Raw genomic sequence first — 14,322 nt, 5'->3', positions numbered from 1 at the left:
AGAGATAATAAACGTGATGGTGAATATAGCTATTTTCAGTAGTGATTACACTCAGGTGCTCCCCACCCCAAGGTAATGGCCGGTCACCTCTGAACATGGGACCTCGCAATTAAGTTTAGGCAGTTTTGAATCATCAAACTTGATTCCAGGTCAGGTTGCACGGTACAAACACGACTCAAAGATGTGGCCTCCTCACATGTAAATATCTAAAAGAGACTTCCATAGTGTGATAAAGCCCTATTATAGGGTACTCACATGGGTCTGGTGCTTTAGTGCACCGCTCTATAGCAGGCCTTAATAGCACCAAGCCGTGAATGAGATCATGTTCTCCTACTCCATAAGGTAGATCAGCTGCCTCCTGTGCTGTCCAGTCAAAATTTTTGAAAGCGTTATCACAATATGGAAGTCTCTTTTTGATATTTATATATGTGAGGAGGCCACATCTTTGAGCCGTGGGTAACAGAGAGGCAGAAGAAATGGTTTCGGACAGTCACAGGGAGACCCCCCAATCCCCACAAATTAGGGAGATGCTTTCTGAGATGTTCTCGAGAATGGAGATCTCTCTAAGGGCGGATATCGCAACAATAAGAAGTGACATAGGTTTGGTCTTGGGGAGAGTGGAGGAGATAGAAAACAGAGTTGAGACTCAAGAGTGTAAGATGGATGGAATCTTAGAGCAGATAACAGCCCTCCGGAGTTTAAATAGAATAATCAGATATAAGTTGGAGGACCAAGAAAATAGAAGTAGGAGGAAGAACATACGGATAAAAGGTCTCCCTGAGACATATAGCGGTTCCGCCCTTGGAGAGATAGCTCAACAGATTTTTAACCCTCTATTGGACAAGGAAGTTACAGCCCCATTGAAAATTGATAGAATACACAGAATGACTCGACCCCGGGGGATTAGAACAGAAGCACCTCGAGACGTTATAGTGAGATTTCATAATGTAGCAGATAAAATGCAGGTAATGAGAAGAGGGAGAACACAGTCTGGGGTGGTCCATGAGGGCACGGAACTGCAGATTTACTCTGACTTAGCAGGTGAGACACTGGGTAGAAGGAGATGCCTAAAACCACTCACGGAATTATTGAGAGCGGCGGACATCCCATATCAATGGGGATTTCCTGCATGCCTCATAGGGAAGAAAGAGGGACGATCTGCAGTTCTGCGCTTCCCTGAAGACCTCCCAGAATTTTGCGAGCAGTTAGGCATACATCCTGCCCCACAGATAGAATGGGGATTCGAAGATGTATTAGGGGGTGAGGGGAATAGTATCCAGGGGAGGAAATGGCAGGGCCGACCGAATAGTTGGAGCCAAAAATAGATTACTGGAATTGAGGTGAATTAATAGGCCGTGCTGAGAGCAGAGGAGTGCGAGGGGGGGGGGGTGGGGGGAGGGGGGAGGGAAGGCGAGGGGAGCTTCGGGCGGATAAGGGTGTGAGCCCCAGGGATACTATGGGGGTGAGGCGAACACAAAGACCGGCCCACCAATGCCATAGGCTTAACGGGAAGGGGGGTGTCCTACCCAGTCTCACGAGACGTTCCGTTATAGGACAAGGGGGGAGCAGAGAGGGGGGGAGGGAGGGAGAGGGAGGGGGGTGGTTTTTGGTTGCTTGTTGGGGCTCTCACTCGGTCCCCCCATGGGGCTAGTGGGGATAGGCACCACTGGATCCACTAGACGCTTAAAAGGGAAAGGAAAGGGAAAGGAAAAAAAAAAAGAAAAAAAAGGAAAGAGGGGGAACCACCCCGGGTAGAGAGGTATGGTAGTCCTTAATGTTATCACTTATAATGTAAGGGGTCTAAATTCAAAAAGGAAAAGATATAGGATAAATGACGAATTGCAATACATGGATGCAAATGTAGTATGCCTGCAAGAGACGCATATAACATGCACTTCTGGGGTTAGATTGAATTCGGCCAATTTTCCGGTGTGGTTTTATGGGGATTCCCCATCCCCCTTTTCGAGAGGGGTTGCGATAGGCTTTAGTAGAACAACGAGATTTAACCTAGATGAGCGACTGGTGGATCCGGAGGGTCGATACTTGTGCCTAAAAGGTAGACTGTTTAATCTTAAATGTACAATTGTTAATATTTATGCCCCAAACAAGAATACGGGAAGATTCCTGAAGAAAGTATTGAATAAAATAGAAGACTTTAAAGAAGGGAAATTAATCCTGGCAGGGGATTTCAATTGGAGTATGAACCCTAAAATAGATACTACAGGGGCGGGGCCCAGGATATCTGAACATAAACAGAGAATGTTTTTAAGGGCGTTGACTGCATATCAATTATATGATACTTGGAGAACACTGCATCCAAAAGATAGGGATTATACATGTTTCTCCTCGGTCCATGGTTCTTTCTCCCGAATAGATTATATTCTTCTGGAACACTCATTTCTAAGGGCGCTTAAGAAGGCTGAAATAAAGATAAGAACAGTGTCAGATCATGCACCTGTGTTGATCCAGCTGGAGATTGGGGGGGACCATGGACCGAGGATGAATTGGAGACTGAATGAATCTCTGATACAGGATAAAGAGACAGTAGAAAGGATCGAGTATGAGATTGCACAATTTTTTAGTCTGAACGACATACCGGAAACCTCTAGCCCTGTATTATGGGAAGCGCATAAGGCAGTTATAAGAGGGGTATTAATAGGGATTGGCGCAGGGAAAAAGAGAGAGAGGGAGAGGAAGAAAACCCTATTATATGAAGAAATTCAGAGATTGGAACAGATGGGGCGACCAGGGGGGCTTCGGGACACCCAAGATTTAATAACAAAAAAACGGGAGCTAGATGATTGCTTGGAGCAGGATAGGAGAATGGCCTACCATATTTTGGGAAGAGAAAGGTACCAATGGGGGAATAAATCAGGTAAATGGTTGGCTAGGAGGGTAAAGGAAAAGAAAAATAGAACTTTCATCCCAAAAGTAAGAAATGCTGAGGGGGACTTACAAAATATGCCAGATGATATTGTGAATACATTTTTTACATATTATCGGGGCCTTTATAATATCGGGCAACAGGATAAGGTAGAGGATCGAGTAGGGGAGGAAATAAAGGATTATTTAAATCAGATAGATATCCCTAGGGCCAAGAAATTAGAAATGGAAGCACTAGAAGCCCCAATAACAAGGGGGGAGGTTGAGAGGGCGATCAAAAATACAGCTAAGGGAGGTTGTCCGGGGCCCGACGGTTTCCCGATCTCATATTACAAGCAATTCCAAAAACAGCTAGTTCCAAAATTATGCGACTATTTTAATGCAGTGGGGAAGGGTGAAAAATTTCGCGAAGAAACACTCTTGACGCATGTGGTCCTGATCTTGAAAGAGGGAAAGGACCCAACGGCAGTAGAAAGCTATAGGCCAATTTCCTTACTAAATTCAGATATTAAACTGTTTGCAAAAATTATCGCTGAAAGACTAGGACCACATGTGTCAGAGTGGATACTGCAGGATCAGGTTGGATTTATTGAAGGGAGAGAAGGTCGGGATAACACACTGAAGACCATTATGTTATGCCAAGAAGCTGTAAGACGGGGTGCCCCCACGGTACTCATGTCAATTGATGCTGAAAAGACATTTGACAGAGTGGGGTGGGGGTTCCTGTTTGAAGTCTTGGAAAGGTATGGATTGAGGGAGCGGATGAGGGGCTGGATAGAAGCCCTATATACCCACCCTAAAGCTAAAATAAGAATAAATGGGACCCTGTCCTGCCCCCTTGAGCTGTTCAACGGGACAAGACAGGGTTGCCCGTTATCCCCATTATTATTTATATTGTCGCTTGAACCCCTGCTGATGGCCATTAGGATGAATCAAAACATTCATGGGATATGGGCTGCTGAGAGGGAGTTCAAGGTCGCAGTGTTTGCGGAAGACCTTTTGCTCTATATTTCCAACCCCGGGTCTTCCATACCAGCAATAATGGAAGAATTATCAAATTATGGGAAGGTCTCTAACTTTAAGGTTAATATATCTAAATCTGAAATTTTGAATTTAAATTTGCCAATAACAGAGCAGAGCATCCTTCAATCTAAATTCCCCTTTAGATGGTGTGGGAGGGAATTGGTCTATTTGGGAATAAGGTTGACATCAGAGATGAGTGATCTGTTTGAAGCCAACTATATACCCATACTAAATAAAATTAAACAACATCTGGAAAGGTGTCAACATAAAGCTCTATCATGGATAGGTAGAATAAACGTAGTTAAAATGTTTATTTTACCAATTTTCACCTATACATGCCAAATGATCCCAATAGTGTTACCACAGGTCTATCTAAATAAACTAAAAATTTTGATTAATAGATTTATATGGGAAAAAAAAGCGGCGAGGGTGGCACGGAATACCCTGATAAGAAGTAAAGATAGGGGAGGGTTGGCAATGCCGGACCTCCAAAAGTATTATGAGGCCATAGCAATCTCACGAATACCGGATTGGATACACAACAAAAAGGGAAAGGACTGGGTTGAATTAGAAATTAAGTTAAGTAGAAGGGAATTAGGGGAAATAGTATGGATTCCTGCAAAACACAGAGAATTAGGTCTTAACACAAACACACTGACAAAAAATTTATTTCAGATATGGGACACAATAAATAAGCGACATAACTGGGAACACAACTCACCATTAATGCCACTATTGGATACGAAATTTTTTATCCCAGGTCAAGAGGAATATTTATATTATAGTAGATGGGTTAAGAAAGACAACATTAAATTACAGGAGGTGATGGAAGGTAATAGGATGTGCACATATGAGGAAATTATAGGGAAATGGGGTCACAAACCACTAGACAAATGGAGATATTATCAATTATATCATTTCATTCAGTCTCTATCACAGCCATTACGGGGTAAGGAACAATTTAGACCATTGGAGAAGCTATTAGTGAACCGTCAGTGCCTAGAAAAAAGGATCTCAAAACTTTATAAAATCCTAATAGAAAGAATAGAGCAAAACTACCCCCCCTATCTAGAAAAATGGGAAAGTGAAATCGGGTCTTTAAGTAATGATTATCATAGAAATAGGATAATAAGACGAACCTATTCGGTGGCCGTAGATTCACAGACACGAGAGATGTCATATAAACTTTTAACAAGATGGTACATAACCCCACAACAAGGAAATAAAATATGCAGCGTGACCCCCCGGTCATGCTGGAGAGGCTGCTTGGGGGAGGGGTCATTTGCTCATATATGGTGGTTGTGTCCTAAGATACAGACATTTTGGGATAAAGTAATAGAAATTATTTTTGAAATAACAGGGGAAAGGATTAGGAGGGATCCATGGGTATGCCTATTTCATGATATAGATAAAGGAGAGAGAGAGTATGGGTATTCCTTGATCCCCTGTTTATTAAATGCTGCCAAATCATTGATACCGCTAAGATGGAAAAGATCTGACCCTCCCTCGATGAGGGAGTGGGCAGAAAAATTAGAAAGGACACGAATTATTGAAGAGTCAATGTACAAACTGGATAATATGGAGGAAAGGTACCAGAATAAATGGCGTCTCTGGGTACTATTTGGTGAAACTGAAAATTACATGAAGATGGTGGAATGCTAGCTAAAAGGAACCCCATGGAGTAGGATCGAGTGAGAGAGGGGTGGGAAGGGGGGGGGAGGGAGGGTAAAGGAAGATAACCTTTACAAGAAATGATGCTGTATTTATTATTATGTGAAACGGTTTATATATGAATCATAGCTGTTTGTAAACTTTGGAAAATCTCAAAAATAAAGAATTATAAAAAAAAAAAAAAGACTATCCGGCGGACTTAGTCTGGTGGACAAACCGCAGGAAAGTCCGCCAGACTTTCCAAACAAGCGGACCTGCCCACACACAAGCGGACTTTTCCGCCGGACTATGGCCGTACTTTTGAAATGAATAGACTTGCCCACACACGGAGGAAAATCCGTTCATTTAGAACACGCTCTAGGTAGCCGGGACTAGAGAAGGAGGTCAATGTCGCTGCCTCCATGGGCAAGATTGACACCTCGCTAACCCTTTCCCCTGGTATGGACTTAAAATGGAAGCCCTACGCCAAAAAAACGCCGTGGGAGTCCCCCCCAAGGTCCATATCAGACCCTTATCCGAGCACGCAGCCCGGCCGGTCAGGAAAAGGGGGTTGTTACGAACGAGCACCCCCCCCCCTCCTGAGCCATGTCAGGCCGCATGCCCTCAACATGGGGGGTGCTTTGGGGAAGGGGGGCCCTGCACTATCTTCTGCTCTTTTACTAGCTCTTTTACTAGCGGAGGAGCCCGGCTTTCTTCTTCATCGCCGCCGCCATCTGGGGGTCTTCTTCCGACTTCTGGGATCTTGCCCCCCCTCTTCGGTTCTTCTTGCCGGGCCTCCACATTCTTCTCCCAGCTATTTTACTAGCGGTGGCCTGGTCTTCTGTCGCCGCCGCCTATTCTTCTTCTTCTTCTTCATGTGTTGTGTTTTTTTTTTGACACTTTTTTTTTCACCAGGTGTGCCCCAATACTCATTCACATAAGGTGGGGGGACGGTATCTGGGGGCCCCTTTCTTAAAGGGGGCTACCGGATTCCAATAGGCTCCCCGCCCGCAGACCCTGACAACCAATGGCCAGGGTTATCGGGAAGAGGCCCTTGTCCTCATCAACATGGGGACAAGGTGCTTTGGGGTGGGGAGGCCACAGAGCCCCCCTTCCCCAAAGCACCCCCCATGTTGAGGGCACACGGCCTGGTACAGCTCAGGGGGGTGCTCTCTCGTCCCCACCCCTTTCCTGACTGGCTGGGCTGCGTGCTCAGATAAGGGTCTGATATGGACCTTGGGGGGGACCCCAAGCCGTAGTTTCGGTGTAGGGCTTCCCCTTTAAGTCCATACCAGGTGACGGGGCCAGCGAGGTGTCAATCTCGCCCATGGAGGCGGCGACATTGACCTCCTGTGCTAGTCCCGTCTACCTGGAGCCGCGTTCAAAATGAACGGACTTTTCTCCATGTGAGCAAGTCCGTTCATTTCAAAAGTTCGGCGGACTACCCTGTTTCCCCTAAAATAAGACCTAGCGTGATTGTCGGTGTTGGCTGCAATATAAGCCCTACCACCCAAATAAGCCCTACTCTGTTTCCTCAAAAATAAGCCCTACCCTGAAAAGAAGACCTACAAGGACTTTAACTAGGGCTTATTTGGGGGGTAGGGCTTTTATTGCAGCTATCACCGACAATCACACTAGGTCTTATTTTAGGGGAAACAGGGTAGCACACAGACGGTCGTATTGTCTGCCAGACTCGCAGTCTGGCGGACAATTTGAGTTAAAACTTCTTTCTAAGTCCGCCAGACTTTTGGGGAAAAAAAAGTCAGCCGGAGCCCACACACGGGCAGATTGTCCAAGTCCGCCGGATAGTCTGACTGTGTGTATGGGGCATTAGGAGTTTCAATGTGTATGCAATCAGGCAGGCCCTTGCACTGCATGGTTTTGGTAAATCTGAAGCCAAAAATCAGCAGAAAATCAGATTTATGAGGCTTAACAAGCGCACTTTTTTTGGAAAAAAATACACTTTCTTGAATTTAAAAAATTAGTCAGTAAAGTTATCCCATTTTTTTTTATATTGTGAAAGACAATGTTACGCAGAGTAAATTGATACCCAACATGTCACGCTTCAAAATTGCGCCCGCTCGTGGAACAGCGACAAACTTTTACCCTTAAAAATCTGTAAACTGTTTTTACTATGCTTCAGTTTGTGAATGAGTATGAAGCCATCAGCACAGAGCACCTCCCATTCATCCATTGACCCCGTGTAGTTGAGGCTGCAGAGAAAGCCATGTGTGTTTGAGCTTTGGGGTGCCCATCCTAACGCAACACCTATGCCAAGAGCATTATTGGTTGTTACTGTGCAATGAGAATAATTGGTTTACCCATGAGCTCCCAGTATTAAAAAGAACTGGTAAAAGTATGTACAAATTACATTCCCATTGCTGCTCTACAAACGACAATTTAATCAATCAGAATAAAACATAATCTTGTACTTATTGCTTTTGGCAGATAGTGAGAACTGTATGAGTTGCCCAGAGGAAGAATGGCCCAATGAGAAGAAGGATTGGTGTATTCCAAAGCTTCCTGACTTCCTTTCCTACACGGATGGCATTTCTAAAGTATTCTTAACAGTTTCTTCATTACTCTGCATTGTAACTGTTTTAATAAAGGGGATTTTTATTTACTATCTAAACACCCCCATCGTCAAAGCTAATAACAGGAATCTGAGTTTTGTTCTCCTTGTCTCTCTCTTGTTGAGCTTCCTCTGTGTTTTCCTATTCCTTGGTCAGCCCCTGGATATAACCTGTATACTCCGTGTCATGACATTTGGAGTCATCTTCTCCATAGCCGTCTCCTCTCTTCTTGCTAAAACAATAATGGTTTACATCGCTTTTAAAGCCACCAAACCTGACAGCTTCTGGAGGAAATGGCTTGGAAGCAAACTGGCCAGTGCCATAGTATCAGTGTGTTCATCCATTCAAGTAGTAATATGTATTATTTGGTTGTCCTCTTCTCACCCTTTTAAGGAAATGGACACTCACTCTTATAAAGACAAGATCGTCATTCAGTGTAATGAAGGGTCAGTTATCGGGTTCTACTCTATGTTGGGTTATATGGGGTTTCTGGCAGCTATGAGTTTTGTTCTGGCTTTCATGGTGAGGACATTACCGGACAGTTTTAATGAGGCCAAGTACATCACCTTCAGCATGCTGGTGTTCTGCAGTGTCTGGATTGCCATGATCCCGGCCTATCTGAGCACCAGAGGGAAATACATGGTGGCTGTGATGGTATTTGCCATATTGGTCTCAAGTGCTGGACTTCTAAGTTGTATATTTGTTCCAAAATTTGTCATTATCTTATTTAAACCTGAATTGAATACTAAAAAAATCTAGTCACTTATGGAAACCTAATCTCCCCAGACTAAGCATCCCATAGATTCCCTTCTCCTTACCATAGCAGGCTGTCCTCCACCTATGTCCGACATCAATCACAGGATCCCTACTGACGTGGAAAAAATTATCGAACAACCAGATCTCTAGATCTCCGACCTGCTCTATACCAATCCCTATAAGGGCCTTAATCAAACATCTTCCAGACCTCAGAGCAGGGCTCGAGTCCTTCGGGAACGCGTGGGAACGGCGTTCCTGTACTTTTTTCAAAACAGGAATACCGTTCCCTTTGCAAGACTAGAGCCGCCCGAGCCGATCCTTCACTAAGCGGCGATGCCCAGCATCTCCACATAGTGAAGGACGACGACCTCCCCTCCCTCGGCCCTCCTCCTCCTCCAGCAGCCACGGCTATACTATACAGGACCACGCCTGCCAATCTGCAGAGCTAGATCCCCGCTGCAATACTGTCATTGGCTGCTAGAACTGCCATTGTCCTAACAACCAATGACATCACCTGTGCTCCCCAGCCTCATCAACAAGTTCTTCCGCCCGGCTTTTTCCCCCCTGCCGCATGCTCCTTTGCCAAGGACTTATCCAGGTGCACGTTTTTCTACTTTGTGATGGCTCAGTCACAACTCTGATGGGGAACTCTAGGGACACTCTGATGGGGATACCTGTCCTCTGATGGGAACACCTGCCCTCTGGTGGAAGGAATAGTCCCCCATCATTGTTGTCAGTGGGAGGAATCGTGGCCCATCATCATCATTGGTGTCAGTGGTTGGAATAGTGCCCAGTCATTGATGTTGGTTGAAGGGAACAGGGTGTATTTGTGTTAGAAATTCCCTGCGAGGGAAAGATCATCACCCATTGTGTTGATTATTCTGTTAGTTTGACAAGTTAACTTATTTTGTTTTTGTAAACTGGCACTTTACAATAAATGTTGCACTGTATTTTCTGTGAGTGTATCATTTTTTTTTCTTTTTTGGTGGGGGAGTGGATGTTGGGTGGGAGTTCCCACACTTTTTTCCCCAGGACTTGACCCCTGCCTCAGAGCTTCTTCATGGAATAACCATGGTATCACAAATGTCCTCAATCTCATCAAAAGCCCTAGGCTAAAACCTTTCAAGAATCTCCAACATTAATTTGGCCTTCCAAACTCAGAATTCTATACCTACGTGAGAATCTGCCATGTTCTTAGCTCTTCAAAATTGCCCTCTACAGACATGCTGCCTGAATCACTGTTTCAATTCTACACACACTTTCCATACCCTAAAAAAGGAATACCTTTATTCTACCCCTTACTGAATGATGATCGTCCCTACTCGAAAATTGCTACCTTGACCAAATGGACCGACGAGCTAACTATCCACATCACCCCTGATATGTGGCAACAAGCTTTTAGGGTTACCTATGCTGCCTTCCACTGCTCTAACCACTGGGAAACATATAAGAAAACTCTACATAGGTGGTAGTCAACGCCTTACCAACTCTCAAAAATATATCTGGGAAGCCCACCGAGCTGTTGGAGGATTAGGATCTATTGCCCACATCTTATGGTACTGTAAATCCCTCACCTCATGTTACTTAAAGAGGAAGTAAACCCTGATGAGTTTACTTCCTCTTTGATTCCCTGCAAATGTAAAGCATAATGGACTACTATGCTTCGCATAGTAGTCCATTATGTGTCACTTACCTGACACAGGAGCCAGCGAAGTCACCGCTGTCCCCTGTAGTCCAGAGCCTCCATCTTCTCGGTGGGTCTAGGTGGGTCACACTGCTCCGCCGCTGTCATTCGATGAAGCCGCAATTACGTCACTCCCGCGCATGCGCACGGGAACCGCCACTCGCGGCATGTCGCCGTTGACAGCGGCGCGCTCAATGCGCCTGTGCGCCGCTGTCTACGGTGCCTGTATTTTGGCAAATATCTCCTAAACCGTGTAGGTTCAGGAGATATTTCTTGGACCTACAGGTAAGCCTTAATCTAGGCTTACCTGTAGGTCAAAGTGGTTTGTAAGGGTTTACAACCGCTTTAAAGGGGTTGTAAAGGTTTGTTTTTTATTTTCTAAATAGGTTCCTTTAAGCTAGTGCATTTTTGGATCACTTACCCAGACGATGTCTATGAGGACGAAACGCGTCGGAGAGTTCCACTGCCACCAATTTTTATTTGAAAGTGCTTGATTAACTTCATAAATGTGAGTTTGTTACAATTTTTAAATATTTTTTTAATTTATTTTTTTATGGAATTACGCTATATGGCTCTATCTTTTAATTTTATGCGTCCATCACTCTGAGTTGGACCTCTATCAGATTGGAGAAAACCTATTGTCACCAGTTGTGTTGGCGGAATGGTTGCTTTGGCGTTTTTGGCATTCCAGCACATGCGAGTTTGAATTTCTGCAGATATTGTGAAAGCGTGTATGACCCTTGGAATATATATTCTTTTGAGTAGATATATCTGGTAAGCCCGCATCTACAGAGGTGGTGGGATTTTCACATGGTGTTCGCATGCTAACCTTTTAAGATTGGATGGTGTATTCTAAACTTAACTATACACGTGGGACTTGAATATCTTCATTTAACAAAGAGACTTTACGTTTAAAATATTTTGTTTGACATTGATTGTTTTGTTTTATGGACACACATAAGCACAATTTTTTATGGCAAATGTTCTATTAATATGTTTTTGGTGTCTATTAGCATAAAAGTTTTCACTATAGATAACACAAAAATTCTACGTGGTTGTACACGGGGATGTTATATATGTTTTTGCACTAAGTCTGCATAGTATATATTTTTTTTAGCGCTACACTTCTTTATAAACTGTACACCTCTTGCCTAAAATATTCATTTTAGTGTGTTAGCAGCTTTTTTTTTTTTTTTTTTAGTTTCAATAATTTTTATTGAATTTTCAGAAAATAACAGAAATCGTAAAGAACAAAGTCATATAATCAATATCTGCCATACAATGAACCGCTGGTATGAAATCGTTGCTTACATTGGCAAATCTTTGCATAAAAAGTAAGTAAAGAAATAACTTGCTCATGTATTAGGCAAGAGATAACCCCCCGTTCCCTCACAGGCACCCCAATGGGATCACACTGTACCTGAGAGGGAAGGGGCCTCTCACCCTTCAAATTTAACATTACTAATAGCAACATAAAAAAATAAAAATAAGGAAAGAATACATACACAACAGGAAATGTACAAAAATGGGGAGACAAGCGGGGCAACCTGAGAATACACCGGGTGCGAACCTCAAGCGGCACCAGGTAGCCAAGAAAATTGAAAGTTAAATATAGATAGAATTTCTACAGACGTTGTGAACTTTCACTTCCATTAGATGAAAATCTTGGATAGATGGTGCCCTTGCAGATGAATAAGAGGGAGAAGAAGGAGTGATGGGAAAGGAAGGGAAGGGGGAGTCACTTTATGCAAATATCAAGGGCAAATATCAATGATAGGTACAAGTACATGGTATGGCTTGAGGAATGAAAACACGTTATCAATCTTTAACCGTACATTGCGGGTGTGAAAGCCATAGTTTCCAGTTGGTCCTAAATGATATAATCCTAAGATCAGTGATAGCTAATAGTTTCTCCATCTCGCACTGATGGTTGAGAGTAGTTACTGCATCAGTAAGGGATGGAGATTTATCCGAGTTCCACAGTCGAGTGATAGTCAATTTAGCTGCTAGCAAAAGATGAGTAAGTACTATTCTAGTGTTGGATGAAAATTCATGTATTGTGAGGTGAAGCAGAGCGAGTTCAGGGGAGGGATCTACATGGGTAACGCTTATTTCAGATATCAACACAAAAAGTTTGTTCCAGAAGGATCGCACCGATTTACAAGACCACAAGATGTGGTACAAAGTGCCTACATCTCCACAACCCCTCCAACATAAGGCCGTGCGGTCATGACAAAATTTACTCAATCTGTAGGGGGTGAGATACCAAGAGTGGACAACTTTTTGAAACAATTCCCAATGATTAGCACATCTGGTAGAAGCGTAAGTGATAGAAAATGCTGATTCCAGTGATTGTCAGGAAATTATTTACTCATGACTTTTTCCCATTTGGAGATAGTAGTAGTTTTAGAGAAAGAGTCGTGGGAGGTATAAATACCATAGAATAGGGAAATTCCTTTAATGGAGCTACTAGGGTCCTGGAGTAACTTATAGAGTGAAGAAGGCAATGACAGGTACAATGGTAATGGGTGCTTCATTAGAAATGAGTAAATTCTTATATAGGAGAAATAAGCTGATGTAGGGAGAGAAAATTTGGAGATTAAATCATCAAATTTGTAGGGGCGTGGCTTGGCGCCGAACGGTGATGGCAGCCTGATCTCAGAGCTCCGGCGAACGGGTCCTCGGCTAGCACTTTCCCATCAGCGTTGAGGCTGGCAAACAGGTCGGAAGGGATGGCGGGGAAGTCCACACCAGTCCCCCGCTCGCAACTGGATTCGTGCTCGCAGCTAAACCGCACGATTCCCGAGCTGTTCCGGACACAGCATGGCGAGTCTCAGGCCGCGCACATGGCGGCGGGAGGAGCCCTCTCCAACGGCGCGCAAGAGGACCGGGGGATCCCTGAGGTGTCCCAGGATAAACTCCCGGCTTCCTCCCTCAGCTTGGCAGACCTCCAAATGGTGGCGATGGACATTAAAGCCACACTTGCAGCGGCAATCACGGACCTTAAGGCAGAGGTGAAAGGGATGGTCACCAGGATTGAGCAGGTGGAAGCTGTGACGGCAGCACATGGAGCAGCCATTCAACAGGTACAATTTACTTCAGGGGCACAGGAGCAGATCATCCTTGATATGCACAGGCACCTCGAGGACTTAGATAACAGGGGGCGGAGACACAATTTGAGGTTCAGGGGTATCCCGGAATCAATTGAAAGCCCCCATCTCCAGCAAGCTGTATGGGCGATTTGCAACACACTCCTGGGGAGACCACCGGACGCTCCGGTGGAAATGGAGAGATGCCACAGAGCCCTGCGTCCAAGGGGCCGTGAAGGGGACCCCCCCAGGGATGTCATTTGCTGCCTAGTTAGCTTTAACCAAAAAGAAGACATCCTTCGCCAGGCACGCATGCAAGGTCAGATCCTACATGAGGGTGCTCATGTCCAAATCTACCAAGACTTGTCGGCCATTACTCTGCAGCACAGAAGGGAACTCCGCCCCCTCCTCACCGTTCTGAGAGACAGACACATTGCATATCGATGGAAGTTCCCTTTCTGCTTACAAGCGACAGCTGGGAATCGCACAGCCGTACTCCGGCGGACCTTACTGCTTTCTGTGACACCCTTGGGATCCCTAGAGTGGAAGTGCCCGAATGGTACAGCACCCTGATCAGACCGGATCCCTGGATCCAGATTCCACGGGACCTCACTCCCCGCTCTCATCGGAACAGACACAGGCGTCGTAGATCATCCTCTGCTTC

General features: G+C 44.7%; 1 protein-coding gene across 1 annotated transcript in view; it reads left to right on the top strand.

Annotated features, from left to right (window-relative positions):
- The window catches only part of LOC143958246 (vomeronasal type-2 receptor 26-like), a 75,555-nt gene extending 66,667 nt beyond the window's left edge, over positions 1-8,888 (top strand). The window contains exon 6 of the mRNA XM_077467764.1: positions 8,005-8,888. Within this exon, the coding sequence (XP_077323890.1) occupies positions 8,005-8,888 (884 nt within the window). The remainder of the gene's footprint in view (positions 1-8,004) is intronic.
- The last annotated feature ends 5,434 nt before the right edge of the window (positions 8,889-14,322 follow it).

Source organism: Lithobates pipiens, unplaced genomic scaffold (genome assembly GCF_037356315.1).
Source record: "Lithobates pipiens isolate NorthernLeopardFrog02 unplaced genomic scaffold, aLitPip1_a1.2 Scaffold_6, whole genome shotgun sequence".
Lineage (NCBI taxonomy): Eukaryota > Metazoa > Chordata > Amphibia > Anura > Ranidae > Lithobates > Lithobates pipiens.
Note: the sequence above shows the minus strand (reverse complement) of the source record. Positions and strands in the feature narration are given on the sequence as shown.